At 37.3% G+C, this 23,240-nt stretch overlaps 1 protein-coding gene across 1 annotated transcript in view; it reads left to right on the top strand.

Moving 5' to 3' along the window:
• Positions 1-23,240, top strand: part of ITGA1 (integrin subunit alpha 1) — a 77,503-nt gene that overhangs the window by 25,619 nt on the left and 28,644 nt on the right. Inside the window, exons 2-9 of the mRNA XM_030004010.2 lie at positions 4,202-4,322; positions 7,270-7,382; positions 8,352-8,440; positions 8,533-8,647; positions 9,316-9,443; positions 16,084-16,232; positions 17,961-18,111; positions 19,713-19,878. Coding sequence (XP_029859870.1) covers positions 4,202-4,322; positions 7,270-7,382; positions 8,352-8,440; positions 8,533-8,647; positions 9,316-9,443; positions 16,084-16,232; positions 17,961-18,111; positions 19,713-19,878 — 1,032 coding nt within the window. The remainder of the gene's footprint in view (positions 1-4,201; positions 4,323-7,269; positions 7,383-8,351; positions 8,441-8,532; positions 8,648-9,315; positions 9,444-16,083; positions 16,233-17,960; positions 18,112-19,712; positions 19,879-23,240) is intronic.

Below are 23,240 nucleotides of genomic sequence, written 5' to 3'. Positions count from 1 at the left end.
TCATGTTTTGTTTATATCCATCTGTTCTAGGAAAATAAGGGTGCCTATTCTGCAGTTCTCTGTTTGCAAAGGTTAGAGTGAACAGGCAATATGCACATGGACAAATGCCAGGGAAATCTAGTTCTGCACAGTTTAGAGGCAGAATAACCAGGCAGACAGCATGAATGTTTGGTTAAAAGATCTCACTAAATAAAACATTAAAAAAGGTATTAGTGGCTACTGGACAAGTATGAGCTACTACTCTAGGTTTGTAATAGAAATAATATTTGGGTTGTTGTCTTGGTGACTGAGTACTAATCTTTCACGTATAGGTACAAACTGTGCTCAGCAAAGAATGCTGCATGCATCAGCTAGTGTTCTCCTCAGTTTAAATCGGTAGTGATAGGGACGTTGTCCCAGGTTTTCTACAGTGCCTTGTTTCTAGTAGAACATGAAGTTAAAAGCTAGAACTGCAGTTTTATCCTTTCATAAACATTTATATTCTGCATTTCTGATCTGTATTTTCAGTCATTCTGTTAACACAATGTGAAATAATTCAAAATCTTAATTTAACTTACCTACATTTTTTGTTGAGTATCTAGTCAAATACTAAGTACCTTACAAAAAAAAATGGTTTTTTTCTCCTTAATCTCGTAACTCTCAAAAGAATACTCTCCAACTTCCCTGTAGCTCATCTTTTTCCACTGCTTCTGCCAATAGTCTTTTTGATTCATATATGAAACAGATAAGAATGCATGCATCTTGGACAGAAGCTGGGAGTTTGGAAGAGTGCAAGCTAGATATTGTTATTAATATAAAGTATCACTTTCACAGTCACAATCAGTGGTATTTTTAAATGTTCTGAATCATCAGCTCATATGTACAATGTTCTTTGTACTGAAAAATGAAACAAAATGTGAAAGCCAGGTTGTCATGAGTCAGTAGATTATTGTTAGTTAACAGTGTAATGTGGGTCTCCGTCAACTCCACTTTTCCATTTGTCATCTGCAGATTTGAGCGTATCTTTGACTAGTAAGATTTCCTTTTACAGAATCTGTGGAAAATGTAATGAGATGCCTTTAAATCTATTAATTATTTATAAGTTAATTTTACACTGCTTATGATGACCCTTACTTTTATTCAGAAACATTATGCTCATGATGTTTCATAGCATGTGGAAGCTACAGAAGGTCATGTAATATATTTGCATATTAAAATACTCCACAAAGTTTATGTGTGAAGTCAAATTTCAAAGCATCTGATTTCTGGCTAAGATAGAACAGGAAGATGAGAAACCAAAAGGATAACCATGCTGGATCAAATCAAGACCATGTTTTTTCCAGTATCATGTCTGCAGGAGTACATGTAAGCTGATAGCTAGAGACAAAAAATAACTGAGAAAGTGTATATAATATTCCTCTTCCAGCTTCCAAATATTTCCAGCTGAGGGGATTTCCTGAACCAGATGTGCATTCTGAATGGTTTGTAAGCTGCAGTGGTTTTGTCTTCCATTACCTTACTCAATTAGCTGTTGAATACATAACATTGAGCATCCAAAACATCCTTCGTTGACAAGGTTTACAGGTCTATTCCCTGCTGTGTGGAGTCACCTCCTTTTTATTTCTGACCAGTCTGGCCCATCTAGCTTCTTTTGATTCCTCTAGCTTTATTTTTTAGAAGAACATTTATTGTTATTGCTGGTTCTAATTTGACCTCAGTCAGAGTCATGGATTTGGGAGATTAGTAGCAAATAGCTGGCATTTTTTATTCCTCTTCTAGTTTGCTTGGTTTAGCATTTCACATTTTCAAACTTCCTGTTATAGCTACAAGGATTAGAAGTGTATTTGTTAATATCATGAGATTTGAGTATATCGCATAACAGATTCAGGAAACTTCAAGACCATTTAGTATAGTGAATACACAGTAAAAATCACAATAGTTATCAATACTGCATCATTGTGAAGAAATTCCTTGTCCATCAGCGGGTGATGGCATGATGATGGAGGATATCATGATGGAGTGTACAGAGCACAGAGTGCACCTGTAACCGTAGGCAGCTTTAGGAGAAAGTAAATTGGAAGAAACGAGCTGGAATCTGTGACCTTTAATATTTCATATCATAATATGTTTTAAATATCATCATAAAGGGAGAAAAAGGGGAAAACATGCCTCTGAAGACCTCTAGGAGGATGTTCTGTCCATCTTTCTCAGGGGCTAAAGTGAACAGACTTCTGGAGATCTTTAAGAGGCAAGTCAACATGGATAGATTTAGCATCTACCTCTCTTCTTCAACTAAATAATAGACTTAGACACTTACTTTAGCAGGCAATCTCATTAGAACCGTATGATTGTCTAGAAGGTAGGTTGGGAGCCTAAATGATGTGGTCTGAATCCCACACATGGTGTCAAAAATAATAATAGCAATTATTTTTACTTTGAAATTTAACAAAAGAAGATTTGAACCGGTGATAACTTGTCTGAATTTTTAAAAATCGATTTTGCTGATTTTAATTATGCTTTGATGACCAAGAGTAGGGGAGGAAAACACCTATTGCATATGAAGAGTCATAGCAGAATTTCTTTAAACATAAGTGTTTAAGGAAGGCAAAAGATGCATGGATTACTTTTCTGGCAAATTATTTCCCATCAGACTGTCAGCCATGAATTTTTTCTTATCATTTGCAATGAATCTTTTCTAAAGAATAAAAATAAACTCTGTTTTAGTTTTTTCACTTCTTTATATTTCCTGACTCTGACTGCAGGAAAGAAAAACTAAAATAACACAAATGAAAGTTTTCCTTTTTTGCTGTCCAGTGAAACTGGAAATACCTACTAAGTGAGAAAGAGTCTTCTGTGATAATTTTACTGCATTAAGCAGGAAATAAGATGCTGAGAGAGACAGATTAGCATTGACCACTGGGGAGCTTAATTATAGTAACAGGATTTTTATGAGAATCATCTATCTATCATCATCTCAATGGTGAATAACACAGATGTATTTTAGTAACTGGACATTATTTAGATGCTTTGACATGCAGCAAGCATTATGGATTTGGGTATTTTTATGTAACTGTTAAATGTCAGCAAATGGTCATGAAATGCTTCTTTGAAATGAAATGAAAGTTGTGTATAATTGTGGTTTTAAGTAGTCTTGATGTTCTACAAATTCAATGAATTTTTTGCTCTTGTGAATTAAATACACAGCTAGCTCTGCAGCAGCAGAGTCAGTGATTGCTTTTGAAACTGACTTCAACAGGGCAAAGGTGGAAGAGAAGCCTATAAGAAATAAAAAATAAAGAAAAGATAAATAGCCTTATTTTTATATATAAACAGTAATTTTGGCTTCTTAATGACCCTCACGGTAGGTTATGATTATCACTTCAAGCTGGAGTTTTCACCCTAGATACTTCAATTTTCTGAAACTTGCTATACAGTCATATTTTTTACACTGTTTTCTCTGATGATGATCACTGAGCTTTAGGGTATGGGAAATCAGTTTGAAGAAACATCTGCTCTCATGACTGGCCTCATCATAGTCGAACATCACAGTTGTAGAGCGACTTTTCCTAAGTGGGTAAATGTTGGTTTTCTGCAAATACACACATACAGTTACTTCTGAGATAACAGCATCTGGTTGCATTAAAAATTTATTCTGTTATTTTCCAATATGAAAGGTTTACAGGTACTCTAGAATAGAATTAAGAGAAAACTATATGCTTTTTTTTTCTCTAATATAGAATAAATTTAAATACATCTGAAAGCTTTTGCTCATTCTTTTCCTACGTGTGTCTTCTGCAAACAGTTGAAAATTAGTTAATTCTCAAATTTATGAAAACTGGAGAACTACTACCTTGAATGAGGGAAGGAACATTTTGTGTAAAATTCTTACATTAGAAATGCATGGAGCTAAAAGGAGTAAAAATAACTAAAAAATTATTTTATTTACTATTAAAGGTAATAATACTTAATGTTATTTGTATAGTGATTTACAAATGAGTGATGAACTTTGCAAAATAGGTTTTGGATAGAGAAGTCCAGTTGCTAACATCTCTGAATTTAGCTGTGTACGTATGTGTGAGGAAGCTTACCAGCCGTGATAAATATGCCCAAAATGGCACTTTCAATCCCTGTCTTGTACCCCCAGTTAAGTCATAATTGAACCTTGATTTCTTAAAAGTCTTGGGTTTTATGTGTATTGCTACATATTACTTTTTCTTTAAAGCTCTCTTTCACCTCGTCGGCTCTTCCAATGTTGACGTGAAAAATGCAATGACTTTCAGTGGGCCTCTGGAAGACATGTTTGGGTACACAGTCCAACAGTATGAAAATGAGGAAGGGAAATGGTAAGCTGTTTTTCTTCTCTTAAATGGAAACTCCAAATGATCAGGTATTCAGTGACTCAGGTGCTATGCTATTACTTCTAAGTATGCCCGATATGTAAGGGTCAGATTCTGTCAGTCATATTTCTTAAATTAATGCACAGTCCTAAGGAAACCTGGAAAGATTGGGGAGTGAAAGATCCAAATTTATATCTACATTTATTTCCTCAAAGACATAAATGAGTTCACAAAGTGGGTAAATGCCTTTCTTGATGGAGCTGAGAAAGTTTTGTGTTATGCCTGAGCCCTCTTTTTTCCATTTATCAAATAAAATCATTATTTATCTTCTCCTTGTGTTAATGTATTGGCAGTGAAATTGCTCCTGTTTTACCTAACTAATCTGTATTATGTATTTTTTTCTAAAGTCTTCTGTCAGAGGTTGTCTGTACAGAGTTTTTTAACTGGTGGGAAGATTTCCCTGTCAAAATATTTATTAAGACAGTACTCTGCCTTCCCTTTTGGAGGGCTAGTTACATCTTGCAGTTGGTAATGTATTCACCTTTGGGACTTGGAGCCTTGTTCTTAACGTGTCTTTTCCTTCTTGTTGTTCTCCTGAATTAGAAGTTGCATTTTGGCATGCTTACTGGTATCATTGCTTCTTGGTCTTTTGATAAACACCTGCTTATGATTTTCCTTGTAAAAACAAATTTCACAGGCTAACCACTGGGCTGGAGGACTGAAATAATGATTGAATGGTAAAAGGTTTGGGAATCCTGAGATCTCCACCATTCTTTGCAGATTGCTCTGGTTTTCCCAGAGCTTTGCCAGTAATTTGACATTCTTGGTAAACCCAGGGACTCCCGCGAGCAGCCTGGGATGACAGACATGTGGCTGCGTGACAGCCAGGTCAGACTGTTCTGCAGTGCCCAAGCACTCTCCCCTGCAAGCATCAGGGCTTTCTGACTCCGAGAGTCTGTCCACCACTGCAACACAGTGTTCACCATTAGCCATAGGGGAAGTTCACAGATATGAAACTGCAGAGCCTGCTTTTGAAAATGCTAGCTCTCGATTGCCGGGGTTGTAGGATGTTTAAATATATAGCTGCATGAGGGTCATGGGAGAATAATAATGACCTTCTTTGAGCTAATTTAGACCTTCAGGAAATGGTATCCATTCTAGGAGCTGGGATTTTGCAAAGTAAGCTATATTGCTGTAAACTGTCCTGAAACCTTTCAAGAGCAAAAAATAATATGAGCTGGAAATGGCGACTCTTCCAGCAGCTGAAGGAAGACAGGAATCTAAACTAGCATGCTAGATCTGAACATCTCCGAAATTAAACTCCAGAGCTGCTGTTCAATTGTCAAGTTTTCAAGTTGCTTTCAGCCTAGCAACATCCAGAGCAGGAAATCTGTAGGCTGACAGTTAAAAATAAATATACAAAGCATCTCTGTGATGCTTTGTCAACTGCTATAATGCTGCCTAGATACCACAGATAGAGCTTTTCAGCAACAGGTGTTCTGTGAACCTGACTGCGGTTGTTTCTCAATAAAACTGGGGTCCCCTAAAAAAATCCCCGTGCAAAAAAGACAAAGTAGCCTTTCAGACCACTTCTCTCTGTTCACGGGGCTCTTTCTTTCTGAGAAAAGAACAGCATGGGGACATGATCCTGCTGAGAATTGATCACCTCCCATGGGATGTCAAGCACAGTCAGCTTCTCTGCAGTTAAATGAAAGTCAAGGACGCAAGATGAGCTGTGGTGCCTGTTTCTGAGTTTTGGTGTATAAAATATATACATTACAGCATATAGCTTGAAAGAGCAGTCGGATCCAGTATACACTTATAGCATTTTATTTTGCTTTAGAATTAATTAATTTAATATTAATGAAAAAAATCTTAATGGGTCACAATGAGCAATTCTAGTAAGGTTTTTTTAGAAGCTGGATTATGTACTGGGTTTAAATTCTCCTTTCTGTCTTTTTTAAATCCGTAGGCTACATTTTACCTGTTACATCATTCTATTCAAATATCTTCTGCCTGGACTAATGAGTTTATAATTAAAGGTTGAAATGGTTCTCTCAGTAACTCTTTACAATCATCTAAGTGTCCGGGAGCAAATCTTATTGAACTATTACTTTTAATGGCAGGATTTCTGTTCCCAGTGTGTGCTGTGAATTCTAATTTGATCAAAGTTCTTCCATACACATTTAATGGAGCCAGTTGTTATCTGCTCTGTAATGCTGGACTATTTAGTGTAGCTAATGAAGATCTGAGAACAAAAATAGTGTCCATCTCTAAACAGTGTTTCCTGCTGAAAACTGGATTTAGGAGTGGATGCTAATTTGTCATGCTTACAAAGTACTATATGAGAATAGTGATTTTTGATCACACCAAATTTTGAAAAAAAATGCAAAGAATAAAAATCCTTAACATTTTAAAACTTCCAAATTTCTTTTAACAAACCTTTTAATAACTTTTTTTTTTTTTTTTTTAATGAGAGAAAAATTGTTGTATTTTACACTGCTGGCTCACATTACTTAAGACTGAATTCTTCCGTGAGCTTGTGAGCTTCTCCTTTGGCATTTGATCTGTCAGCATTGAAAAAACATTTTCTTCTAAAGTATATTAAAAATCAAGAAGATATTAAATAAAATAGATATTTCCTTCTGCATTACTTTTAATACTTGTCATCCAGCCACCAATACTGCTTTTATTTTCCACTGGAATTTTTTCAAATGTTATTCTATTGTGTTATTTGGTATATAGGCACATTTCCTTTCTCTGACCTTACTAAAGAGGAGATAGAATGGCTGCTTTTGCTTGTATCTGAACTGGCATAATAGATACTTTTCTTGCTCTCCATCCTGTACTAGTACAGAGCTTGCTGCAGCTGTGCTCTCTCTGTAAGTTTTTTTTGCTGACTTTCATGCCTTTTAAGAAACAAGACATTTCAGGTAACTTATTTCATTTGCAGGGTCCTTATTGGTTCACCGTTAGTCGGCCAACCTGAGAAAAGAACAGGAGATGTATACAAATGCCCTGTAGGGAGAGACAACCAGTCACCCTGCATAAAACTGAACTTACCAGGTATGAAAGAAAATAAAGCTGTGTCACATGGAGTAATAACAGAGGCCAGATCTTACGAGATTTTTATCTAGTAAATATGGATTAGAATTGTTTATATAGAGAAAATTTACTTAGGAGCCCAGAGCCAAATGTGAATGAATTTGTGTTTGTAACATCAAAAATAATTTTATTTTAAAACTTTTCATTGTCCTACGGAAAACATACTCATAATTTTAGAATAGGCATTTGGCTATGTTATCAAAACTTTATTATGACTGGCATTAATTGACTGTGATTGGCAGTCCTGGCCATGGAGCCAGAAAGGCCATGGAGCATAGATTCATGGATTACCCTTTCCAAAGCTCTCTAAAGCCAGCAAGAGCCTTTGTAATGCCATCAGTAAGCTTTTGATGAGAATGCAACTAGCCAGAACCAGGCTGATGCATCTTAATTTAAATAAGGTAAATAATAATTTTCTTGCTCATGTCAAGAGATACATGATGTAATCAGGAAAAGACTCCCTGTTAATATGAATTTCACTAAATACACCTGTTGTGCTATTTTTTATCTCCTGCTTTCCCTTGAAAACCTAAATGTCAGTAATGTAACAGTAACAAATATAAAAGCTGTTAAGTCATTTATAGCAGGACAGGGTAAAAAATGAATGTTTGTTTTCTAATAAAAAAACCCTGTGTGAACAGTAATCTCTTGCTTTCTTCGTGCTGTTATTTTTACTATTTTTCTTTTTTGTGGTTCAAGAAAACTATTTGAGACAGCAAACCAGACAAATTTTCTGGGATAAAAGCCAGTCTCAGAGATTTTCTTGATTGTTGCAGTTGAAGAAGGAGGAGGAAGAGTGCTAAAATATTTGATGAAAGCAGTGTCAGTCTGGGTTTTATTTTAGAAGCTGGAAGCTCCATGCTAGGGGATATATACTTTAACATTTTGTTTTCATGTTCCCAAATACTTAACATTTTAATCTATTTATAGCTTCTACTTCAGTTCCTAACATTGTGGAAGTAAAAGAAAACATGACTCTTGGAACAACCTTAGTGACTAACCCAAAAGGAGGCTTTCTGGTAAGAAAGGACTTTTTGCCAATTTTAAAAGAAGTCTGTTTTTTCCTCAGGTACCATAACAAAAACATTTCACCCTTTTTCATATTTTAAAGGCATGTGGACCACTTTATGCTTATAAATGTGGGCGTTTGCATTACACAACTGGAGTTTGCTCTAATGTCAGCTCCACTTTTGAAACCATCGAGGCGATTGCTCCGTCTGTGCAAGGTATGCATGCCACAGGCCACAGGAATTCTCCTGTGTGTCCGAAAATACAAAGTGCCAAACAAGACAAATGTATACACACAGGCATACCAAAAAGTATGAACTGATTAACTTAACTACCAGCATTACCAAGTTAAGTAAATGTTTTCATTGTCGCTATATAACCTAAATTCTTGCTACTTTTGGAATTTTCCTCAGTATAAACAATCATTAGAGTGCTATGTAACATCTAAACACAACAGCTAAAAATAGTTGCTTATGTTTTTTACTTATGGCCAAAAGACTCTTTAAATAATGACGGCATGTTAAAACCTAATACAAACCCAATTTAGTAATATAGATGAAAATCTTAAAGACCTGGTCCTTTGGAAAAATTGAAGAACAGACTGACATTGAAGAAGGTAGGGGTCACTGGTAAATGCTTCAGTTACATGATCTTCTAATCCCATTCTTAGATTTCTGCTTACGAGAAAATGCCTTGCTGATAAAGGGAACACAAACCATATAAAATACGATGCAAAAGTTGCTGAATGACAGTTGGCATCAAACATGTCAGTTCAGCTCCTCTGCAGAAGGATATGCATTTGTTACTAATCACAGAAGTAACTGGAGCTGTGAAATATATTTGATCCTTGTTGGTATCAATTCTTACATGGCAATTTGTGTTGCAGAGTGTAAAACCCAGTTGGACATCGTCATAGTTCTCGATGGGTCCAACAGCATTTATCCATGGGAGAGTGTCACAGCCTTCCTAAACAGCCTCCTGAAAAACATGGATATAGGTCCTCAGCAAACACAGGTAACATGGTAGATATTTTATGGTTGTTTAATCTGCAAGGAAAAAAAGGTTTTACAGGAAATTATATAAGAGCATCATCTATGGAGCTCTTCAATTCCAAGAACTTATGGCAATGGGGTACAAAACCAAAATAGCTGAAACCACAAATAAGTCTGTGTCTGCCGCCAAGTAGCGATGTCAGGGAGGCTCTCCCTCCCCCCACCGCTCAGGCAGTCTGGAGAAACCAACTTTCTAACCTAGAGACAAAAGTTAAGTGCATTAAGTGAGGCTGCTTGAACACTGTCCTTTCCCACTTCCTTCCTCTCCACAACCACTTCTTGTCTTTTGTACTTCATAGCACAAACATTATTTCTGCTCCGCCGAGGTGCACATGCATAGTTCAGACAGCCTTTGATTATAAGCTTTTTTGGAGCCGTGTTCAATATTTTGTACTGTGGAGCATTGAGCATACAGCTTTTAAACATTTGAAATCATAATTAATGAGTGGCTGTTAAGCCTCATGTTATTAATGGCAGAAGCTGCATTTACATAATAAGCGGAGAGGGCCAAATTCCCAGCTGCTATAAATCAGCGCAGTTCCACCAGAATTAATGGAGCTACAACCAATTACCCCAGCTGAGTATCTGACATACGTTTCACAATCTGCTGAACAAAGTATGTAAATAGCAATTCCAGCAGAACTCTGGGAAGGGGGAAACATGGATGCTGGGATACATCTTAACACAGAAAGCTTTACTAAACAGCAACAGAAGAAACTGGGCCTTCCTTTCGCTTCTCCCTTTTCCCCCCTCCCAAAATCAAGGATTTTCTGGGATCTTGTATAATATTTGATATGCTGCAGGCCAATACTTAGAGTTTTTGCTACTTCAGGTTAGCTCCTAACATTCAGCTCCTGCCTTCACAAAGGAGACTGTGAGAAGGTGTACAGGATATGTCTGTCTGCAGAGAGTATCCCCATCATCTTCCAAGTTAATTGGGGTTTGTGAGCTACCACCCAACTCCCCTGTTAGCTGTACTGAACACTGGCTGATAAAATTATTACTTACAAAGCATCAACTTTACAGTTATGTTCTGTTATTTTAAACATGCTGCTCTTCCAGATATTGTGAGGAAGAAGGAAAAACACTTTGTCACATTTAACAGAAAGGAAAACAAAATAATAAATTCTTCCTGGTCCCTTATGCTGGTGATTACTAAAACACGTGCCATCTTGGGAAAATACTTAAACCTGAACTTACCAGTACAGGGCAATGGCTGCATGGAAATCACCACTGCCTCCTTCCCAAAGGGCTTCACGGAAATAATACACAGGGCAATCAACTGTACTGCACTCTCACCCCTCTTCCTCACACTGCAGTTCCTAAATTTTTACATTTCCACATCTCTGTTACATTTGTGTTTGGAATCCTGCCTTGTCTGTGCAGCTCAGCTCGCGCACAAAAGGTCCCTTGCTGGCCTGCACTCCCGCAGCCTGCCTTCTCCACCTACAAAATCCATTCTACCCACCGTTTGGCATAGCTACTCCTTCTCTCACACGTACACTTATTGACTCAAGAACGTCAGCTTTGGCATCTGGTTGCTACAGAGCAGAAACATTTGAGAGGGAGATAAGAACAGGATAAGGAGGAGAGAGGCTGAAAAACTGGAAGTGGAAGGCAAAAGCTAGGGGGAATTTTCTTGGTTCCTCTTACCTTCGTCCCCTCCCCAGGACATATCCCATCTCTCTCCTCTCCTCTGAGCCCCCTGCTTGGGAACCTTGGCACAGCCAAAGGTAGTACTGAGTTTATACAATCTCCTCCACCCACGCTGTCTCTTTTCTCAGAAACTGTGTTTAAATGGCTGTTGAATGGGGAAGACAAGAAATGACAGAGCAGGCTTATTTCTCCCCTCTCCTCTGGGAACACAGAATAGGAATACAGGAACAATTGTTTACTTTCTGTCTGTTTAAATTGATTTGTCCATGTTCATCTTTTGGGGATTGTTAAGCACATAGAAATCAGTGGACTTTCAGTGACTTCAGATTGTTTTCCCCTTGCACAGGAAAGGAATGAGGTGATTACAGAATAACTCTTTAGCAGCTTGGGTGTGACTTGTTCAAAACCATGTTTTGATCAGAGGCTTGCAAGATATTTTTTTTTTCCACTTACCCCCTCCATGAACAATGGTCATTAGATTTGTAGCAAGTCAGAAGTTAAATTCCTCAGTGTCCCATGTTTGGCAAATTTGAAAGTGAAAGCCAGAAGATTCGGATGCAAAAAGCCAAAGTTTAAGGTATAATTTTTTTCAGAAGTATTTCCTTCTTCCACTTTCCATTCTCCAGAAAATCCACAACACCGTACTGATAGTTAAGCTGCATACCCTGAGCTTAGGGATGAGAGAAGTAAAGGGAAAGTGATGACAGGAAAGAGGAAAAGGAAGAAGGAATTAAATGAAAAAAAATGGTACAAGTAGGAACAAAATATTTCTCCTGGCCTTATTCCACATTTTAATGTAACTGCAAAGCAAAATAGTTTATTTTCCTCTTTTTGTTTAACTTTTGTAGAGATAATTGTCTTTTTAATATAAGGGTGTATTTTTTAATCCTTTACATGTGAGCAACCTTGTGTGGTAGAAGAATATCAAAAGAGAAAGCAGAATACTTCGTAAGTTCAATTCCAGCTTTAACGCTATGTTAGAATGGCCTTCAGAAATTTTCAGACAGGTTTTATTTCTCCATTAATATATGACATAGGCAGTTATAGGTGTTTGGTCTGTAACTTATTATATCTCCAAAGGGAGTGTATCAGTGGACTAATAAGTCATGCCATGTCATATCTTATGAGTAGTTTTATCTCCTAAAAAGATTCATGATGAAGAAAGACCTTTGCAATAGTTTACAAGTAATTTCTGTCTGAGTCCCTGGGAGCAAACAAAATGTAGCAGAATTAATTCAATTTTGCTTTGATGCAGGTATCTTTAGCAAGCCCTCCATATGATAAAATGTATTATCCATTAGTGCTTCCTAAGGCATCTCTGCTTTTCTTTTATGTTAAATATGATCTGAGTACAACGAAAAATATTTCTGATTTTGCTCCACATCGCAATGGTGAAAATCCTAGCATATCATTTCCATGTACTGAATGGTTTTCCTTTCATTTTGTTTTTGTTGTTGTTGTTGTGTTTTTCACCAGATGCATTAGCTTAATCATTTATTGGGAAAGCAGGAATGTACTTTCCAAATAAGGGGCTGTATTCACTTACAGAACAACAATAAATAATTTTCCTCAGAAATGTTTTGTCCCAAGGTAGAACAGTCCTTCACTTGCCTATTCTCTCGTACAACACTTTTTCAAAGGCACTGGGGACAATTAAATAATTATTCCCTTGGGTAATATAAAAGCCATGGAATGCTAGGGAAGGGAACATAAACTTAGAAATTACAAAGATGTTCAGTAGATTATGGTCAGTAATGCTGGGAAAAATATTAGGTTTTCTGGAGCAGAGCAGAATGATGTCCTTCTGTGTAGTACTACTGCATTTTCCATATTTAAATTAAACAAGCAATTCAAAACATACAGCACCTGTAAGCACAATTCTTAGGGGCTTGCTGAAGTTATGCAATTTGAACAGGTTTATTGCCCCATAAAGGCACATTTGCATCATGTAGATGAGTCATTTACAGTTTTCCATTAGATTAAAAGGCTGCAAAAGCTCAAACCTTCATTGCTATCTAAGAATATAATTCTGATTTTACAAGGTGGACTTGATTCTGTCATCCTGTAGGAGACTGGAACATGAAGCCTAGTAGTATTTTGTCAGTTCTGGGAAGGTTTTCGTTACCCTTTTTTGAGGAGTGGCTCACCTTTGGTGCCATGAAATATGTAGAACATGATGATCAGTGTTTTCAAAGCTACTGCTAAGGAAGGGTCCCACCAAACAATTGTATCCCATAAGATAACCATATTCCCCCCTTCCTTCCTGATTTACAAGCTATGCAACACAGTGCAGTTTTCCAGACTCAGATGTTCTTCCCATTCACTTCCTCAGAAGGAAATGCTCAAAATGTTTACTTGCTGTGATCATGGACAATGTTTCCTTTCAAATAGGAGATGATAGACCTCAATGTCAGCCTGTACTCTTTTTTAGGAAAAGGACAACACTAACATAGGCCTCTAGAATCATGACAGATTGTGTCGTGGTTTAACCCCAGCCAGCAACTAAGCACCACGAAGCTGCTCACTCACTTTCCCCCCATCCAGTGGGATGGGGGCGAGAATCAAAAGAAAAAAGTAAAACTCGTCGGTTAAGAACAGTTTAATAGAACAGAAAGGAAGAAACTAGTAATGATAATAATAACAGTAATAAAATGACAATAATAATAATAAAAAGGATTGGAATATACAAAACAAGTGATGCACAATGCAATTGCTCACCACTTGCCGACCAATGCCCAGTTAGTTCCTGGGCAGCAATCCCTCCCCAGCCAACTCACCCCAGTTTATATACTGGGCATGACACCACATGGTATGGAATATTCCTTTGGCCAGTTTGGGTCAGATGCCCCAACTGTGTGCCCTCCCAACTTCTTGTGCCCCTCTGGCCTTCTTGTTGGCTGGGCATGAGAAGCTGAAAAATCCTTGACTTAGTCTAAACACTACTTAGCAACAACTGAAAACATCAGTGTGTTATCAACATTCTTCTCATACTAAATCCAAAACATAACACTGTACCAGCTACTAGGAAGAAAATTAGCTCTATCCCAGATGAAAACAGGACCGACTGGCAGATACTTTTCACACTGGCAGCAGTCAACAGTTGATTTAATCCTCGGTACCAATAAAATCCTCAAAGCTGCAGATAAGGAGCCCATGAATCCACAGCGGTGGGCTCCCTGGTGTACAATTGTCTCTGGCTACACTTGTGCATGGTCCTGGAACATTTAAGGCACTCCTCCTGCTCCAGAAGACCAAACATAATGAAAAGCTCTTGTTTATCAACAATTAATGGCAGTCTTTTTAAATGACTAGTAGCATCCTGTTCAGATTATGCTGTATGTCACTTTAGATGCATGCTACGAAATAGTTGCCTTGGAGGGAACAGGTTAAAAATTCCCTCTTCATCTTGGGGTTTAGTCCGTGCCACATGACTGGTCTGAGCAGTAACACAATATGTGCCCCACCCTGTTGTGTAAACACTGTGCAGGATTAATAGGCTGCTGCCCACAAGAACATGCAGCCTCTGCATGAGCTTACCTACAGGTGGAAGAGGGCATGCCTCCAAGACAGAATTAGAATTTCTTAGAAGGGAGCAACTTGTCATAACTTTGAACTTACATCAGTTCTTCCAGATCTGATTGTATTTTCAAAAGGATACAGAAATTAAGTGGGACAGATTTTGCTACCACATACCATTATAATTATAGTCCCATAATCATATGTAACTAGCTTTTCATAATGATTGTGGTATTGATGTTTAGTATCAAATATTCATCCAGCCCTAGCCCTTCTAATAAAAGCAAACAAACATTGTGCAGAATCTGATAGGCTATGAAATTATCTGAAAAACCACCTATAAAGCAATTGCAAAGTACATACTAAGCCACTTCTAAAATAATGTGACGGCATAAACATCCCAGAGGTCTTACTGATGTTCAGTACCTAAATGCTAGAGTGCTTTTAATAATAGATGAGTGAGACATAAATGCCACGTAATACTGCATTATCCTAAATAACACCTATAAATTGCCACGTGTAACATAAAATTGAAATATGCTAATGGAACGTTGTGTGGATTCTTCCCAGTAAAAGCTGTCAGGAACCTGCCAAAACATTAAAACTGACGGAGATGAATGAGAGAAATTAATTATTATTTAAGAATATTGCTCGTCTTTTTATTCCACACTTGTTTTTGCAGCAGGTTCCCTCAGGCATTTGTGGTTGGGTTCCAATCCCATGCGTTGATCTTTTGCACAAAGACTTGTCCTGCTGAGGTCATCTAGAGTCTTTCCATCCTCCTCCCCCATTCCAGAAGCCACCATTTTATTCACATTGTCCCCTCTGGCACTTGTCAGGTGTCTTGCTTTGGCTTACCTCTTGCTGGCAGAATGGCCATGTCCTGGACTGCCCTGCTGTCTTCATCAAGATAAGGGTACTTCGGTCTTCCTCTCACCCTGAGAGCCTAAATTTGTCCTTGCAGTGCTGTTTCTAGGCTAGGTTTAGAGTAAATAAACTATCAGATGTAGGAATATTATATATGGATGGAATGAAGAGAGTTGTAAGTGAACCATGGCCTCATATGCTATAAGGAAAACTATTTTGAGAAGTTGTGACTGGTGATTAGGGCATTGGTCTGCCTTGGCCTACAGGAGAGTAAAGCTGCGGCACAGATTACCACAAGTCAGGAAGAGCAAGGAGTTGAGCTTGCATTTGGCTTTGTTCCTATTTTTAATAAAAACAATTTAGGAACTTCAAAATGTTTCATGAGATTGAGTGTCTTCTAGCCAGTCTTGCTCAAATGCTCATAGGTGTTTCATACTGAGGGAAACACACAAAGTTCAGTTGTTTTCCTGGCTGTAGGTACAGATGGGCATTTACCCCACTGCAGGAGACACAGATGTTTTCTTTAAGGGTAGTTGATTTTTAACATGAACTGTGTGTTTCAGGTTGGAATTGTTCAGTATGGACAGACTGTAGTCCATGAATTTTTCCTGAACACATACTCGACAACAGAAGATGTGATGGCTGCAGCCACAAGAATACGCCAGCGGGGTGGCACACAAACTATGACGGCCCTGGGAATAGATACGGCAAGGTAAGCTCACAAAATATTGTCCTGCATGTGGTAGAAACAAACATAAACAGATATGGTGACGATTCTGATTTTATAAGTTAAAAATATGATGTGGCTGACATCTGACTTCATTTTAGCTAAACAAACAAAATTTAGGAGGACAGTGGATAAACAGACTCTGTCCACCATCTAGACCAGTTGTGTATAGCACCCTGGAGAGGCAGCTGTCTCTTGAATGGAGGAAATAGGGAAAGAGAAGAGACATGGAGCAAGGTTGTAGTCCTAAACAAAGAGATGACAATCTTTGATGTCCACACAGAGCAGGTAGGAACTGTGCATGTAGAGGGATGAAGGAAATTAGGGTTTTCAGAAGAAACAGGAAAAAATAGAACTTTTTAATGTTAAATTGTCTCATTCTGAAGTTAGTATTATTATGGGTTTTGAGCCCACAGTTGTCAGAAAGCCTAGAAATTTTATATCCAAAGACTTTGAAGCTTCTGGATCATTGGGAGTTAAAGATCTGTTGTAACAATAGCATTATTTAGAAATGCTTCCTTTATGAGAAAAATAAAATCTGCCTTTCGTAGAACAGACTCTCTCAGACACTTTCAAATCGTACAATGTTGTCCTGGTATCTTTTTTCTTTTCTACTTTTTTTTCTAGCATAACAGCATGATTTTATTCCATAGAAGATTGCATTTTCCCTTTCCAAACAACCATTTTGTGAAATATGCAGCATCTTTCTGATTAACTGTTTGATTATCTGACCAAAGTTTTGTTGATATGATGTCTTAAATCCAATGACATTCTTACATATTGACCGGTAGTGTTTTCCTTAGATACAAATAGAAGCTTGAGGGAGTCTGAACAAGTTCATGAAAGCAGGGCCAGCTGAAAATTGCCAAATACTTAAAATCCACATGTGGTTCAGAAAGTCCCTGTGCACCACAAACTGCTGCAGGCTTGTATATAGAGAAACTATCAGCAAAAGCTTCCTCTGTTCTTGCAATCTTCCTATCCGCCCACTTTTGGCCATGATCAGCGGTAGAGCTTTCACTTGTGTGGCCAGTCTTAGAGTTCTGTTGTATTTTTCTAAGAAGAGGAATCCCTGCTTCGTTCCTTCTCCAGAGCCCTGATCAAGCCTCCCCCTTTCTGGTCCCCTCCAGAGTCTGGGTGAGCAGCTGCCCAAAACCTCAGTGTCCGTTTGCCCGTCTGCGTCTGTAGAATTCAACTGGTCACCCCCACCTGCCTCCAGTCACCTGCAACCTAGTTCTGCCACATCCCCAACACCAAGTCTTACTGTAGATGTGCAGAGGTGTGCTGGTTGCTGAGTAAATACTTTGACCACTTGAAGTGCTGCAGTGGGGTGGAAATATGTGGGGTTTTTATACATGGGTTTCATGATGGAGGGTTGTTACCTGGGTCTTTTTTAAGGTGCCAAAAGCTGTTTTAATGTGCCAGAAGTTTATTTGGAGAGGGTAGGAATTTTTCACTATCCAGCATTGTATTTTCTGCTGTTGCTCTCAAATGAGTGAATAATGAATGAATGCTTGTTAAACTCTTTGGCTGTGAACTGACATGTGAACATGCCAATTGTTGTTATTTGTATTTGCTCATGGTTAATATTAATCTCCTTTTCCTGCTTCTTAGTTAATATAAAGTCTTTGAGTTTATGCTTGACTATGCAAATATGATGCATGTGCTAAATGCTGACATTGCCTTTCTCCAAACATTTTATGCTCCCTTTAGGAAAGAGGCTTTTACTGAGGCTCATGGTGCGCGAAGAGGAGTACAGAAAGTAATGGTTATTGTGACTGATGGGGAATCACATGACAACTACAGATTAAAAGAAGTGATTGATAATTGTGAAGATGAAAACATTCAGAGATTTGCCATTGCTGTAAGTGAAATTTAATGGGAAAATTCAGAATCTTAAAAGCATGTTTCATCTTCCAAATGTAATTTCTGTTTAAAAAGTTCATGTCACAGAAACTTTATGGAAATATAATCATTTCAGAGAGGAAAAAAAGAAAGAAGCTGAAAAAAAACATTAAAAATTTGCTTTCTGATTTTATAGCACATAAGAAAAAGCAATCTATCTGTCTTCCTAGTGATGAGAGGTGTGTGTGCGTGTGAAGAAAAAGGAGAAATAGTCTGAGGGGCAGTATAAAATCAAATGCTTTTTGTTAAGGGCAATATTGAACAGAGTGGATTAGTTCAAATCTTCTGAGCAATTTTGAGAGACACATTACCTACTTTAAAAAAAAAAAAGGCAAATGTAAACCATCAACAAAAAGCAGGTTTATTATGGCTGTTCTGTGTGCTGGCATTCTAAAGTCATTTTCACGCTAAGCAAACTTTGTAGCTGAATGAGAGCATGAACATGATGGAGGTTAACCCATATTGAGAAATATGGAAACATTAATGGTAGATTTAGTGTGAACTCTCCACTGTATTTGTGTATTCTATACTCAAATCATCTGTTTTCTATCATTAATTATGAAGGTACCTTGGATTGTTGCTTCTCTGTTCCTATCTTTCTTTGTTTTGGTACAATGAGGTGCTATGGAACCATACTTCAAGAAAGATGTTAGCTTTAATTTAAAGAAATACATAAAACAGAAGTTGAATCCAGCAGCACACAAATTTTCAGTGGTTTCCCTCATAAAGCTAGAGATTATTAAAGAAAAATTTGTCCTTGAAGCTGCAATATTTTTTAGCAATAAAATCCCTGTCTAGAACCAAAATTGAATTGCACCAGTGTCCAGGAATGCTGTAACATGGGAGTTTGTTTTTCATTTCCATCTCAAAGCAAGTTATGTGTATAGAGTGCTTTTTTTTCTGTGAAAAATACTTGTCAGTCTGCAAATTGGAGAAGTGAGTCATTTTGTTCTGAGACATGCTGAGTTTTTACAGCAGTGGTGTTAAAACTGCAAACCAAATCTAAAGTCGTCTACTGTGATGGAGTTGTTAACACCTAATGCAAATATTATTATTATATGTATTTATAGGGCAAATCTGCACACAAAAAAAGAATTCTTTTATGCCTAATCAACTTATCATTAATTGCTTATATGCCATGTTATGAGGAGAACTGGTGGTATTTATGCAGAAGCCAGTGCAATTGTGTATTCTGGTTTGGGGGCTGTTGTGTTGTTTTTTTCCTAAATTAAGGCCTACTTTAACAAATCGTAGAATCATAGATAGATCATTAGAGTTTTGTGAAGAAGGGAAAAAAAGGACACATGAGGATAGCAGACATTACCCCACGCAGTTGCTTTCTTTGCTTTTGTTGATATGTTCAGAAAAACAACTGAGCCCTCATATAGGTCTGCTCTCATTGGAAAAGAATGGTTTCAAATCAATTTGAGGGAGGTTTAAACAGAACAAATTAAGGTTAGATATGATTTCCCAATATTCTCTGACAACCTGCCTCAATGGTATCTTTTAAAACAGGTTATAAAATGTATCCTTGACTTCTTTTTCATTAATTCTCTTTAGATTCTTGGCAGCTACAGCAGAGGAAATTTAAGTACTGAGAAATTTGTAGAGGAAATAAAATCAATTGCCAGTAAGCCTACTGAAAAGCATTTCTTCAATGTCTCAGATGAATTAGCTCTTGTAACTATTGTTGAAGCACTTGGAGAGAGAATATTTGCCCTGGAAGGTATGACATTTAAAGTTTACTTCATGCCCGCAGTACAACTGAAGCAAATAGAAGACTACCTGCTTTTATCTTCCTTTGCAATGTATTGTGCTGCATAAAACATATTATGCAGGTATTTTTTTCATGCTGATAATAAAAATATTTTACAATAGACATCAAAAACATAGATAATAATGTGAAATGTATTCAGGTGGGTTAGAGCCTATGGAGACAATAGCCTAAAAGGGTAAATAACCATTACGGTTTTAGCTGGGGTAAACATGAAGTTGCCTTCCCTTAGGTAAAAATATCCTGATTACCCCATGATAATATATTTGTCTGCCTATATACCTTTAGGTTCTCTTTTGGGTTCATTATTAGTTACAGCATATTACTTTGCTATGCAAGTTAACATCGACTTGGTGTATAGCGTTGACAAGATACATTTTTCCTTTGGAAATATTCACGATACTCAGATTTTAGCACAGAAAAGTCATTCTCTCATAATGTCTGCTTACATTCCCCATCCAAATTAGGCAATGCTGTCCAAATCTCTGCTTCAAGCACACTACTGGTAACAGAAGACTCAGTTTATTAGTTATAAATTATACTGGCCAACTCTGAAGGGATTTGTGTCATACAAAGAAAACATCCATCTATTTTTTTCGACATCTCAACTTACCAAATAGCTGGAATAGTGTAGTCTACAGCTGAAACAAAAGACAATGTTGACTTGAATGTCAAGAAATAGTACAAATATGAGAAAGTATTTTAAAGTTTTTTAAATTGGAGCTATTTTTCTCAGAAATATTTAGGTATTTTTTTTTAGTGTATCATTTACCTTGATCAAATATTACTATTTTCAGCAGATTATTACTAAATATTTTTTTCCAGTTTATATGTTCTCATCTTTTTACTTTCTGGAAGATTTTGTTTCCTCACTTTTGAGACAGATTAGTTTGAGGAGAATTTAATCTCTCTAAAGCCCAAAGTTTAGCCTACTTAAACTCACTTAGTACTTCAAAGTTCATTGAATAGGGGGCTCTTTTGTTAAGTCCCTGTTTACTACGAAGAATACACTTTTACTGGAAAAATAGTTGTTCAAACAAAAATTGAAAACTTAGTCTTCAATTTGTGCTTTGTACTTCTAGAAAAGTGAGGAAAATTGTCTTTCATTAATAGAATAAAATGTTAGTTACACCTATTAAATATAATGGATATAGAATAAAATGTTAATCAATTGCTAGTCATGACAACAGACTAGGATAGAAGGATATAAGACCTAACATGACTGAGTTTCTGGACATCTGTGTACTCAAATTCAAGGTTTCATGTCATAGCTCAACCCTTTGAACAACCAGATGCCACTGGAAGAGACAGTCTCATTTTGTCACCCTCCACCTTGTCCCTTTTAGCAATGAGTAGCCATTAGGTAGTGCCTGTCTGTCACATGAAACCCCAGCCTCCAAATATTAAATTGTATAAATGTTATCTGTTTATATGGTAGTCAGCTCTTGAGATGACTAATCCTCCGCATCATGTCCTTCAGTATTTTGGTACTTTAAGCATATTGTACCTCTAAGTATCAACAAGTTGTGCAGTACTCATTGAATTCAGATTTAATTTTCTGCAAAAGGCGCAGTAACAAATATGTACTTCTTGGACATTATTACATTTTATTTAACATAAACCAATTATAACCTGTTAGGATATTTGTGACTTGATATATTTGCCTTATTTTAAATTTTTATTTTATATAGACTTGGCTGTATTACAAAAAATATATTTTTTAAATGAAAAATGTGGAAAATTCTTTTCATCCACAGCGTAAGAGACGAGCTAGATAATTTCATCACACTCAGAAGGCTTCTTGATTTCCAGTAGGAAGTCAGAGATGTGCTAAGATTTCTATGTAAGACACCTGTGATATGAGACATGAAATGTCACCTCCTCCACCTGTGAAAGTCCCAGAAATCACATAATCTGGCTGCAAGGGAATCAGCATAGAAAATTAAAATGGAATCTTAGCTTTTTGTCAAAACATAGCAAAGTTGGGTTGCTCCAATGGGTCGAGCTAGAAGATGCTGACTAAATCAGTTTCTCTTGACTCTTCAGGGATGGTTTCCTGTCCCCTCCCAAAGCATTTCAGAAGTTATTCTAGATTTGCAACTGTGTCCATGGATGCCTTTTTGTGGTGGTGCCGAAGAATGGATTAATTCTGTCCCACCCAGCTTTCTGGTGACAGTCCAGCTTATTGGATATGTGCAATGTGGATTCACTCCATACATTGTAGCTGAATTAACTTCTGTGCATAACATGGAGGTCACAGGAACATCGATTCTTGGAATTCTGTATCTGAATCTGTTTAAATTCTCATCTAAATAGCCTCTTGCTAGTATAGTAGTACATTTGATCTTTTTCCTTGGATTTGTTGTTTTCTTTTTGGTTTTGGCCTTTGAAAATGCAAAGGAAAATTGAGAGAGAGTTGAAAAATCAAATCCAACAAAAACCCATACTTGACAGCCAGTGGATTTTTACACATAATCTTTTTCATATTCTTCTGTGTCTCAGGGCATGGACTTCTGGTTTTAACAGCAATTTTATGTTTTATCCAACCCGTAGGCAGGCACAAATGTTTTTTCACAAAATATCCTTTGTAGGATGCCTGGCAGCTTGAAACTCAATGGAAAGTTAGACTGAGGGCTGTTATCTAAGCAGCACTCAGAGCTGCACACACCAATAGTACTGGCATTGTCCTCTGCCTCAGACTGTGAAAGTCCTGTCTTTCTCAGCTCATTAAAGAACATCCTTTACTGCATGAAAATATTGTTTATCAGCAAATGTGCAACTTAAGAGTTTTATGCTTAAAAAAGACTTTTTCAGACTTAGCAAAGCAGCTACATCTTGTGAAATATGGTGTGTGCCAAACTTTTTGTGTTTCAGATCATGTCTCCTTCTTATGACTGGCTATAAATCCCCCAAATTAGCAAAGACTTCATGTCCCAGGGAGCAACCTCTGTGGTTTAGCTGCTGAGCATCAGAAGTTCAGTATTATTTAATAGTCCAGCTGCCTGAAATTCATGCAGCCATGGCTTGGTATGCCTCGGTTTCATTCACACAGTTGGAGGTTCACCTCAGCACTCAGCTGGTAGCAAATCATGAACTCTTCCTGGAGAAGCATCAGAGCAGATTTCATAGTTCCCCTCTGCTGCCCGCTACCTTATCTCTCTCTCAAGGAGGAATCAATATGTAGAATATAGTTACCTTACTTGGCCACTTAAGGTGGCAAATAGTCCTTGAGTATTGCTTTTAAGTAGAGGAAGAGACAGGCCTTTCTCTTTTCTGATATTTCAAGGGTACCTGGGAGCAAAGCAGTCCATCAG

The sequence above is a fragment of the Aquila chrysaetos genome, chromosome Z, assembly GCF_900496995.4.
Source record: "Aquila chrysaetos chrysaetos chromosome Z, bAquChr1.4, whole genome shotgun sequence".
NCBI classification, from domain to species: Eukaryota; Metazoa; Chordata; class Aves; order Accipitriformes; family Accipitridae; genus Aquila; species Aquila chrysaetos.
The sequence above is the reverse complement of the archived record's forward strand: the minus strand, read 5'-3'. Positions and strand labels throughout refer to the sequence as shown.